Source organism: Ascaphus truei, chromosome 2, assembly GCF_040206685.1.
Source record: "Ascaphus truei isolate aAscTru1 chromosome 2, aAscTru1.hap1, whole genome shotgun sequence".
Lineage (NCBI taxonomy): Eukaryota > Metazoa > Chordata > Amphibia > Anura > Ascaphidae > Ascaphus > Ascaphus truei.
The window spans coordinates 487,709,756-487,732,756 of record NC_134484.1 but is presented as its reverse complement, the minus strand read 5'-3'; the positions used below and the strand labels follow the sequence as shown (position 1 = coordinate 487,732,756).

Below are 23,001 nucleotides of genomic sequence, written 5' to 3'. Positions count from 1 at the left end.
CTCCTCCTCCCCCGCCCCTCCCCCAGCCCTGCACCGATCACCCCCCCCCCCCCAGCCCTGCACCGATCCGCCCCACAGCCCCGCACCAATCCCCACAGGCAGACAAAGCAGCTGACATCGGAGGTAGGAGGGGGGCTGTGCGTGTGCGTGTGCGTGTGCGTGTGTGCGTGTGTGTGTGTGTGTGTGTGTGTGCGCTGTGAGTCCCCTGCAATCCTCTTCTCCCAGCACTGACATCGGAGGTGGGGGGGAGGGGCTGGCTGTGTGTGTGCTGTGAGTCCCCTTCTCCCAGCAGCCGCACTGATTTCTCTCCTCCCTCCCTCCCCCCCCCAACACTGCACCGAACCGCACAGGCAGACAAAGCAGCTGACATCTGGGTGGGGGGGGGGGGCTGTGTGTGTGGTGTGTGTGTGGTGTGTGTGTGGTGTGTGTGTGCTGTGAGTCCCCTGCATTCCCCTTCTCCCAGCAGCTGCACTGATCCCTCCTCCACCCCCCAGCCCTGCACCCAGCCTCAGCCGACAAAACAGCTGATATCGGAGGTATGCAGAAAGATTGCGCGCGAGTACAATGATAAGAGCTTTAGAGCAGTAAGAGTGCGCACGCAGTCAGAGCACACGCGCAGTAAGAGTGCGCAGTGAGAGCGAGCGCAGTGAGAGCGAGCGCAGTGAGTGCGCGAGCCCAGTGAGAGCGCGCGCAGTGTGAGAGTGTGCGCGCGCCGTAAAAAAAAGCTGTATGTGGTTTTTTTTCGGGAAAATAAATTAGACTTGCTGGCGCACTTTGTGAAAATTAATTGGACCGCACAGGGTTAAGAACAACCTCCTCTTACACCAGAGGATACATAAAGGGGACAAACCATTCACATGTACAGAGTGTGGGCAAAGCTTTTCTCAAATGAGCCACCTGCTCACCCACCACAGAATTCATACACGGGAGAAACCATTTCCATGTACATAGTGTGGGGAAAGCTTTTCACAGAGGATCAGCCTCATTACACACATGAGGATTCATACATGAGATAAAATATGTGATTGTTCAAAGTAGGGTTGGGCAATATACCAGTAGCATGCTGTAGTAATAAAAATGGAGAGTAACTCAATACTTGCCATTACTTCTTACCATGGCATTCCTATCAGCAGCTGCAGAATGGGGGTGGGTCTGGCAGAGAGGCGTGGGGGTGGGGACTGTGTCAGCGAGGGGACTGAGTGTGGGTCTGGTAGAGACAGTGGAGTGGGAGCGAGTCTGGGAGCTCCTTGACTTTCACATGCTGCAGCTATAAGGAATCCTCCTGCTGGTAATCTCACCCCTCCATATTAACCACTTCCCCTCTGCCATGCCTCTTATCCCTTCCCTTCCACCATGACTCAACCCCTTTCTCTCCTCCCCCGTATTTCTCTCTGCTCTCACCCGTGCCTCTTGACCTCCTCCTTCCCCATGCCCATTAACCCTCGCCTCCCCATGTCCTATTAATGTGTACAGGAGAAGGGGGGTCGAGGGGGTAATTATAAACTTTCTTACCTTGCACCCCAAAACTGGAACAACCTACCAGAGACTCTCGTGTTAAAAAATGTAGTTATCAAATGAGTTTATTCAGTGTACACAGGAGAAAGCTTCTATAGAAAAGCTCTCTAACAGTTAATATGGTGTGACATATTTATAACCTAAAAACGAAAACATACGCCCTTTTATGAGGTCGCTTGTACGTCATAAAAATAGCGTCATTGTATAATAAAGAAACAAAATGAATATATGTAAATCAGCAAAAAGGATTACATCAGCTTCAGTAACCTTTCCTCCACATTATTATTGATACTTTGTTTCAGAGTTACAATGTGAGAAACTGCTTATCTCAGACTAGCTAATTCTACCAAGTTTTCTCATTATTGCCTGGACTTTTCTCTACCGCCCCACACTCCCACATACTCCTTCCTCATCACCTCATCATTTGCAGCTGGCAAAGGATACAAAGCATCTACTGAGAGCCCAACAACCACTCTGCTTTCTCACGTTCACACAGACAAGTTTCACAGAAATCAGCACATAACACATGGAAGACAGACACAGACTGAATGACATACAAAACTTATAGCTGACAAGGATAGTCTGCCAAAATGGCTGCTGAGATGTCAGTGCTGTTTACGTTAGACCCCTTAATGTCAAATTTCTCAACATTCTCAGTCGCATCCACCACCAGTTTAAGTTCTTTCAAAACTAAGGCTGTCTCACATTTTAATCTGGTCTGTAACTGTTACATACGCCTATAATATATATTATCTTTAACTGTGCATGCAATATCTTGTATATAATGTATACCCTGTTCACTTATGTAACTTTTTGTAACCATGTATTATTTGTCATCTTAACTCTATGCCAGGACATATGTGAAAACGAGAGGTAACTCTCAATGTATTACTTCCTGGTAAAACATTTTATAAATAAATAAAAATAACATGGTGAAGAAAGGGGCTTTAGTGTGGGTGTAGTTAAGGAAACATTTTTATGGAAACATTTGTTATTCTTAAAATATACTAAAATGTATTTGCTTTTTTACATTTTATTAAGAATGAAATGCATTTGTATTAGAAATATGTTTCACAATAAATGACCTTGAACATTTTGAGGACTTTTGCTTTTTTGCTTTCTATTGGGTGTTAATATATTGCTGAATATTATCACGATAAATTACTTAATACTCCTATGGTGGGAAGTATTTTTTGTTATTGTCTAACCCTAGTTCAGGGTGTTGGAAACAATTCAGTACAAAGTGTGACCTCCTGTCACACCCAAGTATTTACATGGGAGAAACCATTTGCTTGTTCAGTGTGGGAAACAATTCAGTGTTAGGGTCATCTCTTCAGAAACCAACAAATTCATGCAGGGAGAGTGTAGCGATGGGGGGGGTGGGGGGGTTGGCCCGGTAATAAAGGGGTTACACCCCAGCTGGCCTCCCCCCACCACCGTGTGAGAGGCGAGGGGTTAAATGTAACAGTGATTACATGTGTTTTTATTACCCTGCCTCAGTGCAAAATGTGTTCTCTTTTCTGGTTGTATGTATTGTCCTAATTATCTTTGTTTGTACCCCTACAGCGTATGCACCAAACACATACACTGGGATCAGGTCAGGAGGGAAAGGGTTAATGGTGTTTGTGTATTTATGACCCTTTGTTCCCCTTCCCGCCTTTTCACCCTCCATTTGCAACCGGTTCCATAAGGCGCCATTGAAGCTCCATAGGAATCTATGGAGATTTCACCGTTTTGGGCCCGATACCTGAGAAGACCAGCAGGTGGCGCCTGAGAGGAGGAGCGGAGCTGCTCCATTGAAATGAATGGCGTAATGCAGGCCTGTGGGGGAGGGGGAGAGATGGGGGTATGAGAGATAGATGGGGAGTATCGCAAAGGTTGATAATGAGGGGTTCTGGGGTAGATATGAGGATGATGAGAGGTGCTGGAGGAGAGATTATGATGATGATTTTACCCGTGCGGCCCAAATTTTTTTTCCTTGGAGCAGTTCGGCCCTTCTCGCTTTACGAGTTTTGCAGGCCTGTCGTAATTTCTTTCAATGGGGATTCCTCGATTCCGCTCTCCAAGGACGAGTTGGCTGCCAGCCAAACCGCAAACTCCGAAAGCGGATACAATTTCAATGAAAGTGCCTTTAATCAGTAAAGTGCCGTGGGAACTTGGTCACGGCCAAGTTCAAACCTATTAAAATTGTAACTGGTCCTCGGGCAGGTAGTGGTCTAATTATTTTTTGCCCCTAGCTCAGGGGAAACCCCTTACTCGACCCTAACCGGGTTCGATGGTCAATGGCCACGGGAAAGGGTCGCGCCCACCACGAGGGCCACGCCATTGACCACAATGGTGTAGGAAAGCCGCGAGGCGGTGAAAACGCTAAGTGAAAAACTGCATAAACTGGGAACCCATATCTCCGGTTCAGTAAGAACTAGAGGGCTGGGATTTGGCCACCCTGCAGTCACCGCTCCGGCATGATTGCATGGCAATTCCCGACCCTCTCTGATCAACCAAACGGAGTATGGGGAATTGTTTAAATTGTGTTTCTGCCATGGACTCCAAAGGTGGAGAAATGCAACCTGTGCAACATGCGTTTTTTTTTAACTTTCATATTATTGGGTTTTAACTATATAGCATACATTCATATAATAAGTACCGTAAAAAACAATTATGGACATACAACATCTAAACAGACATGGGAAGGGAATGACAATAAGGTGAGGAATTGGGGGGGAGGGGTTTGGGGGAGGTGTCACAGAGGCTCTCCTAACATGTGCAGATGATCTGAGATCGCTCCTTGCGTTAACTCCGTAGCCCTGGGTAAGGAGGGTGCCCGCCCACTTCAGTGTCCCCGTGGGGGGGGGGTGTCCACTATCGTCTCCTAGTTCTTCCGTATCCGACCCTCACCGCCCATCAGAGGAGAACTCGCCTGATCCTGTCAGAGCCAGACGGTGGCATTGCTCACCCCCTGGATAACCGTCTGTGCCACTCAGGGCAGCCAGACCTTTTGGAAATTTGGGCCAGTGTCGTTAACCAAACTCAACTTTTCCATCTGGCAAACAAACCAAATCCTGTTCCGAATTTTTCCTATTGATGGAATTGCATTCTGATTCCACAATGCTGCGGTCTCGCACCTCATAGCCGTTGCAAAATGTGCAATTAATTTGTTCCCCGATCTTGACACTTCTTTTGTAGGTTTGCTTAACAGAAACAGCCACGGGTCTAGCTGAATTGGGAGGCCCAAGATCCTCTGCAACCAATCTCTAATTTGACTCCAAACGGGTATGATTTGTGGTCAGGACCACAGCATGTGCACCAGCTCCCCCTTTCCCCGCACTGCCTGGGATAAATTTAGCCAATCTAACTGGGGTGAGATACCACCTCATCATTACTTTATATGAGTTCTCCTTTAAAGTCGTGCAGATCGAGCTACTGGCAGCTGCCTTAAAGATTTCCGTCCAGTCCTCGTCTTCTAGTGGCCCTGTCAGATCTGTCTCCCACTGAGTCATGAATCTGGGTCTACGTGTACCGTCCCTGTTGGCTCCGATCACATCTCTCTACAAAGCAGAAATCGGTACCCGTGTGTCGGTGCCCCGCACACAGAGCTTTTCAAAATTAGTTGGCGGTGGTCTTGCTGAGTGTTTGATATAAAATGCCCAGACCTGGAGGTATCTAAGGAATTCTGTGTTGGTGATGTCTTTTTCCGACTTTAATTGGTCAAATGATTTGATAATGTTTCTCCCCTCCAGGTCTTTCAGCCTCCTGAACCCCAATTGCCACCATAGCGTGAAATTCTTGCCCTCTCACCCCGGAGCAAAATCTGGATTGCCGTACAAAGGGGCCATTAAAGTGTGTTTTGAGGTCATTGAGCGATTACTTTTGGCCGCCTCCCAGACTGACACCGAGTTGAGCAAGGAGGCCAGCGGCTCCTTTAAGTCCTTTAATCTAGATTTAGGGTACCAAATTAAGTCCCTGAGCTCCAGCAGGGCACACAGCTCCCTCTCTAGCGACACTCACCTTCTCAGCTTTGGGTCCCCATGCCATTGTGTAATTTGGCATAATTGCGCCACTTTATAATAAGACAACAAGCACGGCACCGCCAAGCCCCCAGCTTCTCTAGGTCTTTGCATGATTTTCGCTTTTACCCGTGGTCTTTTGTTTTTCCATATAAACTTTGTGATTGAGTTTTGTAACTCCTTGATCTCAGATCTCACCACAGGTATCGGTAGAGTTTGTAACAGATACAATAGGCGGGGTAGAAGGTTCATCTTTACTCTATAAATTCTGCCAATCCAAGAGATTCCGTATGCGGACCAGTCCCCGAGTTCCTTCTTTAAGGCCCTCAGCAGACTGAGATAATTTGCTTGGTAAAGAGAGGTTATCTGCTTTGTGAGATACACCCCCAGGTATTTTATAGTCTTCGGCTGCCACTTAAACTTAAAGTTAATTTCTATTAATTTCTCAGTTTCTTTTGGGATGTTCAGGCTGAGCGCCTCTGATTTAGCCTGATTTATCTTAAAACCAGAAACTCTGTTGAATCTCTCCAGTAGGTTAAACAGGTTGGGTAGCGAGGTAAGCGGCTTTGTCATTGTCAGAATAATGTCATGATTTGGATTCCAGCTATATCCGGATTACTACGAATCTGTGCCGCTAGCGGTTCCACGCATGAGGTGAACAACAAGGGCGATAGCGGGCAGCCCTATCTGGTACCACTTTTAATTTTAAACAGCTCTGATGTGAAGCCTTGATGAATCACCCTGGCTGCCGGGGCTGTGTATAATGCTTTTATTGCCCTTAAAATTTTACCCCCGAACCCGAATGCCCCAAGCGTTGACTCCATATATGGCCAGTCTATCCTGTCAAAGGCTTTCTCCGCGTCTAAGCGTAACACCAGTCCCCGGATCCTATTGGCATTAACAAAGTCAATAATATCTACAATCCTTCTGGTATTGTCAGCTGCTTGTCTATCTCTAATGAAGCCAACGTGATCCGGGTGAATCAGCCTGGGCAGGACAGCGCTCAATCTATTGGCCAGTAATTTAGAGTAAATTTTAACGTCCGAATTGATCAACGATATTGGCCTGTAGCTTTGGCAATTTGTGGGATCTTTATACTTCTTATGAATCAATGAAATCGACGTCTGGAGCATCTGTTCCGTGAAGGGCTCTCCCGCCAGAACCCCATTAAATAATCTAAGCATGTGTGGGGCCAAGATCCCTACGAATTTCATGTAATATAAGGTGGAGAACCCATCCGGACCCGGGGCTCTAGAGGACTTTAGGTTTTTGATAACCTCTGTTAGTTCCTTTAGTGTGAAATCCTTCTGCAGTGCCTCGCGCTCCAATCTGTCCAATTTCGGTAGTGCCGCGTCCTTCAGGAACACCTGCAATGTACCACTCGTCTTTGGGTTATGAGTCACCTCCCCACTGTATAACTGTTCATAATAGTGTTTGGGGTTGGAGGATGTTTCTCCTGTTTTTATCCTAATTGCATGTATGTTTTTTTTTTTAACTTTGTTTTTATTGATTTTGTTTTACAAGGTAAAGCATCAGTTATTACACATTGTGGTCGAAACATTTTGTCTGCTGGACAGAAACCGGAAATACTGGAGAGAAACCATTCACATGTGCAGAGTGTGGGAAACAATTTAGTATTAAGAGCCGACTCCTCAAACATGAGCAGACTCATACAGGGGAGAAACCATTCCCCTGTTCAGAGTGTGGTAAACAATTCATTTCTAAGAGCCACCTCCTCAGACACCAGATGACTCATACTGGAGAGAAACCATTCACATGTGCAGAGTGTATTAAAAGCTTTTCTCAGAAGGCGGAGCTCCTCCTCCATGAGCGGATTCATACAGGGGAGAAACCATTCACATGTACAGTGTGTGGAAAACAATTCACAGTTAAGAGCAGTCTCCTCATACACCAGATGACTCATAGAGGAGAAAAACCATTCACATGTACAGAGTGTGGGAAACAATTCACAGTTAAGAGCAGTCTCCTCATACACCAGATGACTCATAGAGGAGAAAAACCATTCACATGTACAGAGTGTGGGAAACAATTTAGTATTAAGAGCCGACTCCTCAAACATAAGCAGACTCATACAGGGGAGAAACCATTCCCCTGTTCAGAGTGTGGTAAACAATTCAGTTCTAAGAGCCACCTCCTCAGACACCAGATGACTCATACTGGAGAGAAACCATTCACATGTGCAGAGTGTAGTAAAAGTTTTTCTCAGAAGGCGGAGCTCCTCATCCATGAGCGGATTCATACAGGGGAGAAACCATTCACATGTACAGTGTGTGGAAAACAATTCATAGTTAAGAGCAGTCTCCTCATACACCAGATGACTCATACAGGGGAAAAACTATTCACATGTACAGAGTGTGGGAAAAGCTTTTCTCTAATGAGCCACCTTCTCATCCACCACAGAATTCATACACGGGAGAAACCATTTCCATGTACATAGTGTGGTGAAAGCTTTTCACAGAGGATCAGCCTCCTTACACACATGAGGATTCATACATGAGATAAAATGTGATTGTTCAAAGTAGGGTTGGGCAATATACCAGTAGCATAGTAATACTGTCACGGTAGGGCAGGCCAAATACACCTTTATACTGCTTATAAATAAATACCAAGTTTATTCGAGCATTTGCCCGTTCTTGGCCGCAGCAGTAGCCTGGCGCGCGCCCGAGAGTGACAGGCGCGCGCCGAAGCAGCGGAAGAGCGCCCTCCGATCGGGGCGCTCTCCCTACCGCTGCCGGGTCCGCCGGGTCCCCCGGAACCCCCTGCCGCTGTCCCGCGATCGCGGGACACCAGGGCTCCCTCGGGGAGCCCCTGGACGCGCGTGCAGGGGGCGCACGCTCCCGAAGACGCGTGACCGCGCGTCTAAGACGCGCGGCTCGCCGAGGGGCGGCCACTAGCAAGCCGGGAAATCTCCCGGCTTGCGGTACCGGCCACACTCTAATAAAGTGTGTCGGTAGTGTATTTAAGGGATCAGTCACAAGGCAAAACAGGCAGTAAAATAAATTGCGGTTTATTCGGATAAGACCTCGGAAACACACAGAAATACAAGAAACAGAATATACACACTTACTGGGGTCTGGGGAAGGAGATCTACCCTTTCCTAGTTGCAAGGCGCCTGCTTCCACAAAGGCTTATCTTGATAGGGCCCTGGTTCTGGGCTCCTGGACCGTAATCCAGCTTGCTGGCTAGGCCTCCTCATGCTTCCCTGTGTGAATAGCTCTTTCACAGAAGCACCTTTGAGAGGCCTGCCAGCAGCCGCTTGTCTTCAGATCTCCAACAGGAAAAAGAGAGAGAGCTGCTTTTACTGCACGCTCTTATATAGGCTGGATTCCTATCTAAATCATTGAGGAGTGTAATAGCCAATTACAGCAGGGATTGAAATTACGCATTCACTGATAGGAGGGATAAATTCCAAACTTGCCAATAGAAACCTTGCTTATCAGTTTTGACATACAGGGCCGTTTTTCCCTGGCTCTGCGGTGTCTACGTAAAACAAAGATCCTAATCTGAATATTCTGCTCACCAAATGTTTTTCCCCTCTCTGCCATTCCTCTCATCTTGGAACTATGGATTCTATGCAAACTAGCAAGCATCTTCCAAATGCCTGTGCTTTCTGTATTGAACCTTATACAGTAGTAAACATTGAAACACAATATAAAGTACTCTTCCTTACAGAATATACTTTGGGGGACCTTATACTTATAAGGGAAATAAATTGGGGAGATTTGGGCTTGGATTCCCTATCTGAGCTGTGGCATTGAAATGCTAATTCACATGTAATTCACGTGCTAATTCACACTGCCTTTTGTCACCAACCTGGGTTTAAATCACAGGACAAACACAATGCATTGCAGTTTTAAAACACAGAGAACCAACATTTAGACACAAGAGCTTGCATTCCACCATCTACACCTATCATGTAGGGTTCTAAAACCTCTTCTCTAAGACACCAGCTAAGAATACCTTGCTGGCAGGCAAGACAGGTTAAAATATTACCCCCCCCATTTCCCTCATGTTCCAGAAGCCCCTGCCCTGCAGCTATTTCTCATAAGAGGCCACCCATACAAGGCAACCCACTTACAAGTTTGTACAGGCAGTCGCAGGCCCATGAGACAAAGGGAATACACAGATAATGCATTAAGTGGCCCACTGGGCTTACACAGTTAACCCCACATACACAGTTCCTAGTTTATAACCCTATGGGGGGACAGTATAACAGAGGAACAAAATTACAGGCAACACAGTAAGGTACAATATTTGACCCAAGAGCTGACACACTCAGCCCATACCATATGGTTTCAGGGGCAGCCAGCCGGGCTCCACCTTTATTAATGAAGGCCGGCTACGGAACCCGCCACATACTGCAGTAATAAAAATGGACGGTAACGCAATACTTGCCATTACTTCTTGCCATGGCATTCCTATCGGCAGCTGCAGAGTGGGGGTGTGGGTCTGGCAGGGAGGCGTGGGGGTGGGTCTAGCAGAGAGGCGTGGGGGTGGGTCTGGCAGGGAGGTGTGGGGGTGGGTCTGGCAGAGAGGCGGGGTGAGGACTGTGTCAGAGAGAGGACTGTGTGTGGGTCTGGTAGAGACAATGGAGTGGGAGCGAGTCTTTGAGCTCCTTGACTTTCACATGCTGCAGCTATAAGGAATCCTCCTGATGGTAATCTCATCCCTCCATGTTAACCACTTCCCCTCTGCCATGCCTCTTACCCCTTCCCTTCCACCATGACTCAACCCCTTTCTCTCCTCCCCCGTATTTCTCTCGGCTCTCACCCGTGCCTCTTGACCCCCTTCTTCCCCATGCCCATTAACCCATGCCTCCCCATGCCCTATTAATGTGTACTGGAGAAGGGCCGTGCACCCCAAAACTGGAACAACCTACTGGAGACTCTCATATCCACCACCAGTTTAAGTTCTTTCAAAACTAAGGGTGTCTCACATTTAATCTGGTCTGTAACTGTTATATACGCATATAATATATATTATCTTTAACTGTGCATGCAATGTCTTGAATATAATGTGTACCCTGTTCACTTATGTAACTGTATTTGTAACCATGTATTATTTGTCATCTTAACTCTGTGCCCAGGACATACATGAAAATGAGAGGTAACTCTCAATGTATTACTTCCTGGTAAAACATTTTTATAAATAAATAAAAATAAATGGTGAAGAAAGGGGCTTTAGTGTGGGTGTAGTTTGTGTAACATTTTTATGGAAACATTTGTTATTCTTAAAATATACTAAAATGTATTTGCTTTTTTACATTTTATTAAGAATGAAATGCATTTGTATAAGAAATATGTTTCACAATAAATGACCTTGAACATTTTGAGGACTTTTGCTTTTTTGCTTTCTATTGGGTGTTAATATATTGCTGAATATTGTTATCACAATAAATTACTTAATACTCTTATGATGGGAAGCATTTTTGTTATTGTATAACCCTAGTTCAGGATGTTGGAAACAATTCATTACAAAGTGTGACCTCCTGTCACACCCAAGTATTTACATGGGAGAAACCATTTGCTTGTTCAGTGTGGGAAACAATTCAGTGTTGGGGTCACCTCTTCAGAAACTAACAAATTCATGCAGGGAGAGGCCTTTCACATGGACAGAGTATAGGAAAAACGTTTCTTGGATGAATGACCTCACACACCACATGATTCACACGGGGGAAATAATTTGCTTGTTCAAAGTTTGGTAAACCATTTTATACAAAGTGGGACCTCTTGTTACACCAGGAGATTTACACAAGGGAGCAACGTTTTAATTGTACAGAATTTGGGAAACATTTCAGCCCTGAGAGGCACCTCAACACACACCAGACAATTCATAAAAGGGGATTACATCATGATCAATTCCGTAATAGGAGGACAGTCCTCAGGCACCAGAGCATTTACACAGGGGAGAAACCTTTCCCATGTGCAGAGTGTATAAAATGTTTCTCAGTAAGAAAACCTTGTCACCCAAGTGTGTACACAGGGGAGAAACCTTTCCCATGTGCAGAGTGTATACAATGTTTCTCAGTAAGAAAACCTTGTCAACCAAGTGTTTACACAGGGTAGGTATCTATGTATCTATGTCTTTATTTACATAGTGCCATTAGTGTACATAGCGCTTCACAGCACTAATAAACGTGACAATCATATAAATAATACAAATAATACAAATGAAACATAATGGGAAGAAGTGCTTCAGAGATAAAAGTAACATTTAGGAAAGTTTGTGCTTCAAAGAGCTTACAATCTAATTGGTTGGTAGGAAGTACGTACAGAGACAGTAGGAGGGCGTTCTGGTAAGTGTGTCTGCAGGTTGTAAATTATCAGCTATGGAGCTACTCATATGCTTCCTTAAGCAGGTGGTTCTTAAAGGTGGATAGAGAGGGTACTAGTCGGATACTGCGGGGAAGGGCATTCCAGAGGTGTGGGGCAGTCAGTGAGAAAGCTTTATGGCAGGAGAGGACTTTAGATACGAAAGGGGTAGAGAGAAGACATCCTTGAGCAGAACGCAAGAGTTGGGATGGTGTATAGCAAGAAATTAGGGCTGAGATGTAAGGAGAAGCAGAAGAGTGTAAAGTTTTAACAGTGAGGAGGAGAATTGTGTGTGATACAGAATTTGATATGAAGCTAGGAGAGGGATTTCAGCAGGGGAGACGCTGAGACAGATCTAGGAAAGAGTAGAGTGATTCTGGCTGCAGCGTTTAGGATAGATTATAGGGGAGACAGGTGAGAGGCAGGAAGGCCAGACAGCAGGAGGTTACAGTAATTGAGACGGGAGAGAATGAGGGTCTGTGTCAGAGTTTTAGCAGTTGAGCAACAGAGGAAAGGGCGTATCTTTGTGTAAGAGATGTGTGCAGAGGTGCATAGCATGGGGCTCCCTCTGGGCTCCTGTTGACCCTGTTGGTTCCTCCCGGGTTCCCCTTCATTCCCTTACCTGCCGCTGCGGCTGTGACCGACAACAGAGAATGGGGAGGGTGCGGGGAGGGCTGTGGGTGGGAACTGAGGCATGGAGCAGGTTGCAATGGCGATTGCGTCGCTGACGGCTACTTTTGCAGGCACCGCCATCTTAGAGGCAATTGCATGTGTGCAAGACGCTGCGAATTCGCAGGACAATTGCGCAAATGGCGGCCAATAGGTAGAGGCTCCAAGCAGGGACTACATATCCCATGAGCCTCTGGGACAGTCACATAGCGCGTATCAGCCAATATGACTCCTCCTGCTCTACAGATAGATACGTTTTGTTCGCTGCAAGCCATGCCAGTTGGAGTTGGGACAAGGAAGGGGTAAGAGGCCAGATCTCCCCTATTGGGCCCCAGCTAGGCCATGACTCCCCTGTGTAGCTTGTGGTTGCTGCAGGGACACTGCCCAGTAGAACCAGAGCATAGGGACAAAGCCAGGACGTGTCTGCATCCTGGACCAGGATGATCTGGGACCAGATCATCGATCTATGCCCACAGAGACTCTAAGGTGGTACAATCGACGCAGGACCCACCCAACGTAGAGGCGGAGGCGTCGCGGTTCATCGCTTCAGATCCGTGGATCCCATATTCATAATCATCACACAGATGTGGACAAATCTGGCAGGCGTTTCATCTCACCAAGTGCACCAACCATACATGGGGTAGTGGGACAGTGATGTCACACACACGTCGGAGGGTGATTGACTCCGTGGACAACAGAGTGTTGGTTGCTTGGGCATTTTTGTTCTTGTGATTAAACCCCACGAGGGTAAGATCACAGTGCAAAGGGGAGCACGGTGAAGGGGTACGGCCCTGCGAGGCGTCTATGTTTTGGAGTGTTATTATTATTAGTCTGTGCAGTAAAACTGTTATATTATTATGTTATATCTATACAAGTGTGTTTTTTGTTTCAAACTTTTTGATAGGTTGTCACAGGGATAAACAAATTGGTAATATAACAGTGTTTCAAGGGGGTATCTTTACAGCATTTTTGATATACAGTACAAAGTCCCAGAACCTTGTACTCAAACAGAGTACTCTGTACTAATTCCAGAGATTCCTTAAACCATGAACCCTTTTTCATTTTTTCTTTGAAAGGCAGAGTCCCCTTGCATATCCCAGTAGAGACAAAGGAAAGGACAGAAGGAGAAGAGATAAGGGGGAAAAGAGGGAGGAGGAGGGAAGGTAAGGAGGGGAGGGGAAAGGGGAGGGAGGATATTTATGAGACTGGGATAGAGAGGGTAGGGAGGGAGAAGGATTATTCCCCCCCAACCCAACCTAATGTTACATTTTTCTTTTCTTGTTCCAGGAATCATGAATAAAGTATTTCTCCAAGAGAAAATAGTGCCAGAGATTGTTGAATAAATTACTCGTGATTTCCCATCTGGTCACCGTTTCTTCCAGGACAATGATCTGAAACACACCGCGTCTCCTGCCCATATTCTTGCCAGCAGTATCAACTGGGTTAAGATGCCACAGGAGTAAGTTCGGTAACCGTTTCTCATTGTTTTAATTCACCTTCCCCCCTCTCCCCCCCTCCCCCAAATCAAGATCTCCAGACTTGAATCCCATCGAATTGGTATGGCATCAGTTGAAGGATTATATCAGAAAAGTGGAGAAACCGTCCAAAAAGGATGAATTAGCTGAAGGAATAATGAGTTTCTGGAACAACATACTCACCGTACAAAGATGCAATAAATATATCTATCATCTTGCGACCGTATTGCCTATTCTTTTAAAGCGTAATGGGCAGGCCACAGGAAAATAGTAAGGTACTGTACTGTAGTATGGTAAGTACAGGTAAGTATGGCATTCAAAATAACTATTTTATATCAGCTCTTCCTCTCCACTTTCTACTGTACAGTATACAGTATTAAGTATTTTAATCTGGTCTGTAACTGTTTCATACGCCCATAATATATATTTTCTTTAACTGTGCATGCAGTGTCTTGTATACAATGTATACCCTGTTCATTTATGTAACTGTATTTGTAACCATGTATTATTTGTCTTAACTTTGTGCCCAGGACATACTTGAAAACAAGAGGTAACTCTCAATGTATCACTTCCTGGTAAAATATTTTATAAATAAATTAAATCCAGTACAGGATGTGTCTAACCTACAGTAATATAGTTATACAGTATATACAGTAGTTACAATACAGTATACTGTATACAGTATAAATAAGTGACTTACAGTACAGTAGTTTTACAGTTATACAGTAGTTATACAGTAGTTATACTGTTTATAGTTTGTATTTCTAACATGTACCAGACACTTTTGATATTATGAGTATCCTTTCTTCAAGCAAGATCCATATTGTTTCAACATATACATATTGGAACTTTTCATTATATATTGGTAGCAACGATTCATAGAACATTGTTCTTTTTTTTCTCTCTAGCTGGCAGGTGGAGAGGGAGGGGTGGCTGTGTAAAAGTCACGGAACACAGCATGTCCCGCCCGGGAGGAAGGCTATGATCGGGACAGTACATGGGGATGCATGGGGGGGTGTTTGGGGGGGGGTACATGGGTATTTGGGGGGGGGGGATATGGGGGGTGTTTGGGGGAGGGCATATGGGGGACATGGTAGGGCATATGGGGTGTATGGGGGGGCATATGGGTGTATGGGGGGGCATAGGGGGACACAGGGGGGTATCAGCCATGGGGTCACGCTCCCATAAACCTTATCATAGGAAACACACGGACTGATGAAACAAGGAAGGTTACACGGCGTTGAGCACAGTTGTAGTTACGTTAGTAAATATAGCTAGTTAAGTTACAGGGTATAGGCTAAAGGATCATACGCTCAGATTTATTAGTCTTAGTCGCTTATGGGGAATTAGAGATTAGGGATGGAGATGTTGTATAGTTTATAGTTATATAGGTAAGTTGCTAAAGAAAGTTCGGAGATCTCGGGAAGATAAGTTATAGAATATAAGTTATGTCACATAAATTGTATGTTGTTACAGACGATGCTATATAATGTGAGTTTGCAAATAATGTAAATAATAATATATAAATAATGTTTATGGGGTATAAGGGCAGGCACAGGTGGGCGTTAAATACTCGCTTGGCATGTAACACATCTGTAATACATATAGTAGACTAGCTGAGAGACCCGGCGTTGCCCGGGAGTCACACTGTCCCCCCCCCCCCACACACACACTGTCCCCCCCCCCACACACACACTGTCCCCCCTCCCCCACAAACTGTCCCCCCCCTCACACACACACTGTCCCCCCTCCCCCACACACACTGCCCCCCCTCCCCCACACACACAGTCCCCCCTCCCCCACACACACACTGTCCCCCCCCACACACACACACACTGTCCCCCTCCCCACACACACACTGTCCCCCCCCCACACACACACACTGTCCCCCCCCCACACACACACTGTCCCCCCCCACACACACACACACTGTCCCCCCCCCCACACACACACACACTGTCCCCCCCCCACACACACACTGCCCCCCCCACACACACACTGTCCCCCCCCCACACACACACACTGTCCCCCCACACACACACACTGTCCACCCCCCCCACACACACACACTGTCCACCCCCCCACACACACACTGTCCCCCCCCCCACACACACACTGTCCCTCCCCGTGACTCGCGCTCCCCCGGCGCCCGCTTGGTCCCCCGTGACTCGCGCTCCCCTCCCCCCCGACGCCCGCGCATGTGGGCCGGTGCCGATGGTGTTTGGCGGGAGATCTGTGGCGTGCGGTGGGCTTCGGAGGAGCTCCGTGCGGGCCGGGCCGCGGCCCGTAGAGTGTCTGCGTTAGCGGGAGGGTGATGTGTGGCGTGCGGTGTCCTCAGGAGGAGGAGCGTGTGGGCCGGTAGGCCGCGGCCCGTAGAGGGTCTGCGGAAGCGGGAGGGAGATGTGCGGTGTCCTCCGGAGGAGGACCCTGCGGGCTTTGGCGGGAGATCTGTGGCGTGTAAGGGTCTGCGCTAGCGGGAGGGAGATGTGTGGCGTGCGGTGTCCTCCTGTTTGGCGGGAGATCTCTGGAGTGGACCGGGGGGGGGGGTCATTGAAGAGGCAGTGTGCAGTGTTTGGTGTTGTGTGAATGTCTGTGATCGGCGGGAGATGTGTGGCGTGGACCGGGGGGGGGGGAGGGGGCGGATTCTGTACCTGATTCAGCAGTTCTGTGTTAGCAGACGGTGAGTGTTTTGTGGTTTGAGAGCTGTGAAGCGTGGCCGTCCCAAAGCTCAGTGAGGGGTGGGACAGTGTAGCAGTGGTAGCTCAGTGAGGGGTGGGACAGTGTGGCATTGGTGTTGGACGCAGGCCAATTAGAGTCAGTGAGGGGTGGGACAGTGTGGCATTGGTGTTGGACGCAGGCCAATGAGAGGAGTGCGGGGGCGGGCATGGCCTGAGCCGGAGTGACAGGCCAAAGGTGCTATGCGATTGGCCCTTGGGACGCAGACATACAGTGCTTTCGAAAATATATAGTAGATGAGAGTTAGTTAAGAGATATGAACTAGGTAACGTTAGATCTTAATATATAAATTCAAAAGTTGTGGGGTTGAACAACATGCGGTGAATGTGATTGATCCGTGGTTCTGGCCGCACCCCCGCGACTCTCATTGGCCAAGAGGTAAGCTTCACTGTGACACACACATACATACACACACACATTGGTCCCTGTGTCCGCCCGCCCATACTCAGCCTCCCACACGACACTCATTGGCCAAAAGGTACAGTGACATCACTGACACACACCTATTTGACTGTCACACACTGTCACTGACACCATACCCCCAGAGAACCCCTGCGGAGTCCAAGGTAACTTTCATCCATCTCACACCCCTGTCTACACACACACTGCCCTTTCATCCATCTCACACTCCTGTCTACACACACACTGCCCTTTCATCCATCTCACACTCCTGTCTACACACACACTGCCCTTTCATCCATCTCACACTCACTCCTGTCTACACACACACTGCCCTTTCATCCATCTCACACTCCTATCTACACACACACTGCCCTTTCATCCATCTCACACCCCTGTCTACACACACACTGCCCTTTCATCCATCTCACACTCCTATCTACACACACACTGCCCTTTCATCCATCTCACACCCCTGTCTACACACACACTGCCCTTTCATCCATCTCACACTCCTGTCTACACACACACTGCCCTTTCATCCATCTCACACTCCTGTCTACACACACACTGCCCTTTCATCCATCTCACACACTCACCCCAGTCTACACACACACTGCCCTTTCATCCATCTCACACTCTCACTCCTGTCTACACACACGCTGCCCTTTCATCCATCTCACACTCTCACTCCTGTCTACACACACACTGCCCTTTCATCCATCTCACACTCTCACTCCTGTCTACACACACACTGCCCTTTCATGCATCTCACACTCCTGTCTACACACGCACTGCCCTTTCATCCATCTCACACTCCTGTCTACACACACACTGCCCTTTCATCCATCTCACACTCCTGTCTAAACACACACTGCCCTTTCATCCATCTCACACTCCTATCTAAACACACACTGCCCTTTCATCCATCTCACACTCCTGTCTGCACACACACTGCCCTTTCATCCATCTCAGACTCTCACCCCTGTCTACACACACACTGCCCTTTCATCCATCTCACACTCCTGTCTACACACACACTGCCCTTTCATCCATCTCAGACTCTCACCCCTGTCTACACACACTGCCCTTTCATCCATCTCACACTCTCACCCCTGTCTACACACACACTGCCCTTTCATCCATCTCACACTCTCACCCCTGTCTACACACACACTGCCCTTTCATCCATCTCACACTCTCAACCCCTGTCTACACACACACACACTGCCCTTTCATCCATCTCACACTCTCACCCCTGTCTACACACACACTGCCCTTTCATCCATCTCACGCTCCTGTCCACACACACACACACACACTGCCCTTTCATCCATCTCACACTCTCACCCCTGTCTACACACACACTGCCCTTTCATCCATCTCACGCTCCTGTCCACACACACACACACTGCCCTTTCATCCATCTCACACTCTCACCCCTGTCTACACACACACTTCCCTTTCATCCATCTCACACTCTCACCCCTGTCTACACACACAGCCCTTTCATCCATCTCACACTCTCACTCCTGTCTACACACACACTGCCCTTTCATCCATCTCACACTCTCACTCCTGTCTACACACACACTTCCCTTTCATCCATCTCACACTCTCACCCCTGTCTACACACACACACTGCCCTTTCATCCATCTCACACTCTCACTCCTGTCTACACACACACACACTGCCCTTTCATCCATCTCACACTCTCACCCGTATCTACACACACACTGCCCTTTCATCCATCTCACACTTTCACCCCTGTCTACACACACACTGCCCTTTCATCCATCTCACACTCTCACTCCTGTCTACACACACACTGCCCTTTCATCCATCTCACACTCTAACCCCTGTCTACACCTCACACTCTCACTCCTGTCTACACACACACACACTGCCCTTTCATCCATCTCACACTCCTGTCTACACACACACTGCCCTTTCATCCATCTCACACTCTCACTCCTGTCTACACACACACTGCCCTTTCATCCATCTCACACTCTCAACCCTGTCTACATACACACACTGCCCTTTCATCCATCTCACACTCTCACTCCTGTCTACACACACACTGCCCTTTCATCCATCTCTCACTCCTGTCTACACACACACTGCCCTTTCATCCATCTCACACTCTCACTCCTGTCTACACACACACTGCCCTTTCATCCATCTCACACTCTCACCCCTGTCTACACACACAAATTGCCCTTTCATCCATCTCACACTTTCACCCCTGTCTACACACACACTGCCCTTTCATCCATCTCACACTTTCACCCCTGTCTACACACACTGCCCTTTCATCCATCTCACACTGTCACTCCTGTCAACACACACACTGCCCTTTCATCCATCTCACACTCTCACTCCTGTCTACACACACACTGCCCTTTCATGCATCTCACACTCCTGTCTACACACGCACTGCCCTTTCATCCATCTCACACTCCTGTCTACACACACACTGCCCTTTCATCCATCTCACACTCCTGTCTACACACACACTGCCCTTTCATCCATCTCAGACTCTCACCCCTGTCTACACACACACTGCCCTTTCATCCATCTCACACTCCTGTCTACACACACACTGCCCTTTCATCCATCTCAGACTCTCACCCCTGTCTACACACACTGCCCTTTCATCCATCTCACACTCTCACCCCTGTCTACACACACACTGCCCTTTCATCCATCTCACACTCTCACCCCTGTCTACACACACACTGCCCTTTCATCCATGTCACACTCTCAACCCCTGTCTACACACACACACTGCCCTTTCATCCATCTCACACTCTCACCCCTGTCTACACACACACTGCCCTTTCATCCATCTCACGCTCCTGTCCACACACACACACACTGCCCTTTCATCCATCTCACACTCTCACCCCTGTCTACACACACACTTCCCTTTCATCCATCTCACACTCTCACCCCTGTCTACACACACAGCCCTTTCATCCATCTCACACTCTCACTCCTGTCTACACACACACTGTCCTTTCATCCATCTCACACTCTCACTCCTGTCTACACACACACTTCCCTTTCATCCATCTCACACTCTCACCCCTGTCTACACACACACACTGCCCTTTCATCCATCTCACACTCTCACTCCTGTCTACACACACACACACTGCCCTTTCATCCATCTCACACTCTCACCCCTATCTACACACACACTGCCCTTTCATCCATCTCACACTTTCACCCCTGTCTACACACACTGCCCTTTCATCCATCTCACACTCTCACCCCTGTCTACACACACACACACACACACTGCCCTTTCATCCATCTCACACTTTCACCCGTCTACACACACACTGCCCTTTCATCCATCTCACACTCTCACTCCTGTCTACACACACACTGCCCTTTCATCCATCTCACACTCTCACCCCTGTCTACACCTCACACTCTCACTCCTGTCTACACACACACACACTGCCCTTTCATCCATCTCACACTCCTGTCTACACACACACTGCCCTTTCATCCATCTCACACTCTCACTCCTGTCTACACACACACTGCCCTTTCATCCATCTCACACTCTCAACCCTGTCTACATACACACACTGCCCTTTCATCCATCTCACTCTCACTCCTGTCTACACACACACTGCCCTTTCATCCATCTCTCACTCCTGTCTACACACACACTGCCCTTTCATCCATCTCACACTCTCACTCCTGTCTACACACACACTGCCCTTTCATCCATCTCACACTCTCACCCCTGTCTACACACACAAATTGCCCTTTCATCCATCTCACACTTTCACCCCTGTCTACACACACACTGCCCTTTCATCCATCTCACACTTTCACCCCTGTCTACACACACTGCCCTTTCATCCATCTCACACTGTCACTCCTGTCTACACACACACACACTTCCCTTTCATCCATCTCACACTCTCACTCCTGTCTACACACACACACTGCCCTTTCATCCATCTCACACTCTCACTCCTGTCTACACACACACCGCCCTTTCATCCATCTCTCACTATCACCCCTGTCTACACACACACTTCCCTTTCATCCATCTCACACTCTCACCCCTGTCTACACACACACACTGCCCTTTCATCCATCTCACACTCTCACTCCTGTCTACACACACACACACACACTGCCCTTTCATCCATCTCACACTCTCACCCCTATCTACACACACACTGCCCTTTCATCCATCTCACACTTTCACCCCTGTCTACACACACACTGCCCTTTCATCCATCTCACACTCTCACCCCTGTCTACACACACACACACACACTGCCCTTTCATCCATCTCACACTTTCACCCGTCTACACACACACTGCCCTTTCATCCATCTCACACTCTCACTCCTGTCTACACACACACTGCCCTTTCATCCATCTCACACTCTCACCCCTGTCTACACCTCACACTCTCACTCCTGTCTACACACACACACACTGCCCTTTCATCCATCTCACACTCCTGTCTACACACACACTGCCCTTTCATCCATCTCACACTCTCACTCCTGTCTACACACACAGTGCCCTTTCATCCATCTCACACTCTCAACCCTGTCTACATACACACACTGCCCTTTCATCCATCTCACACTCTCACTCCTGTCTACACACACACTGCCCTTTCATCCATCTCTCACTCCTGTCTACACACACACTGCCCTTTCATCCATCTCACACTCTCACTCCTGTCTACACACACACTGCCCTTTCATCCATCTCACACTCTCACCCCTGTCTACACACACAAATTGCCCTTTCATCCATCTCACACTTTCACCCCTGTCTACACACACACTGCCCTTTCATCCATCTCACACTTTCACCCCTGTCTACACACACTGCCCTTTCATCCATCTCACACTGTCACTCCTGTCTACACACACACACACACACACACTTCCCTTTCATCCATCTCACACTCTCACTCCTGTCTACGCACACACACTGCCCTTTCATCCATCTCACACTCTCACTCCTGTCTACACACACACCGCCCTTTCATCCATCTCTCACTATCACCCCTGTCTACACACAAACGGCCCTTTCATCCATCTCACACTCTCACCCCTGTCTACACACACACACACACACACACTGCCCTTTCATCCATCTCACACTCTCACTCCTGTCTACACACACACTGCCCTTTCATCCATCTCACACTCTCACCCCTGTCTACACCTCACACTCTCACTCCTGTCTACACACACACCCTGCCCTTTCATCCATCTCACACTCCTGTCTACACACACACTGCCCTTTCATCCATCTCACACTCTCACTCCTGTCTACACATACACACTGCCCTTTCATCCATCTCACACTCACACTCCTGTCTACACACACACTGCCCTTTCATCAATCTCACACCCCTGTCTACACACACACTGCCCTTTCATCCATCTCACACTCTCACCCCTGTCTACGCACACACACCGCCCTTTCATCCATCTCACACTTTCACCCCTGTCTACACACACTGCCCTTTCATCCATCTCACACTGTCACTCCTGTCTACACACACACACTTCCCTTTCATCCATCTCACACTCTCACTCCTGTCTACACACACACACTGCCCTTTCATCCATCTCACACTCCTGTCTACACACACACCGCCCTTTCATCCATCTCACACTCTCACCCCTGTCTACACACAAACTGCCCTTTCATCCATCTCACACTCTCACCCCTGTCTACACACACACTGCCCTTTCATCCATCTCACACTCACTCCTGTCTACACACACACTGCCCTTTCATCCATCTCACACTCCTGTCTACACACACACACACTGCCCTTTCATCCATCTCACACTCTCACTCCT

At 47.9% G+C, this 23,001-nt stretch overlaps 2 protein-coding genes across 3 annotated transcripts in view; one reads left to right on the top strand and one right to left on the bottom strand.

The window, feature by feature from the left end:
• Positions 1–8,062, top strand: part of LOC142488868 (uncharacterized) — a 38,392-nt gene extending 30,330 nt beyond the window's left edge. The window contains 1 exon segment of the mRNA XM_075589204.1: positions 7,128–8,062. Coding sequence (XP_075445319.1) covers positions 7,128–8,037 — 910 coding nt within the window. The 3' untranslated portion in view covers positions 8,038–8,062.
• LOC142488427 (uncharacterized) overlaps positions 1–23,001 on the bottom strand; it is a 1,092,840-nt gene that overhangs the window by 178,584 nt on the left and 891,255 nt on the right. The window lies entirely within an intron of this gene.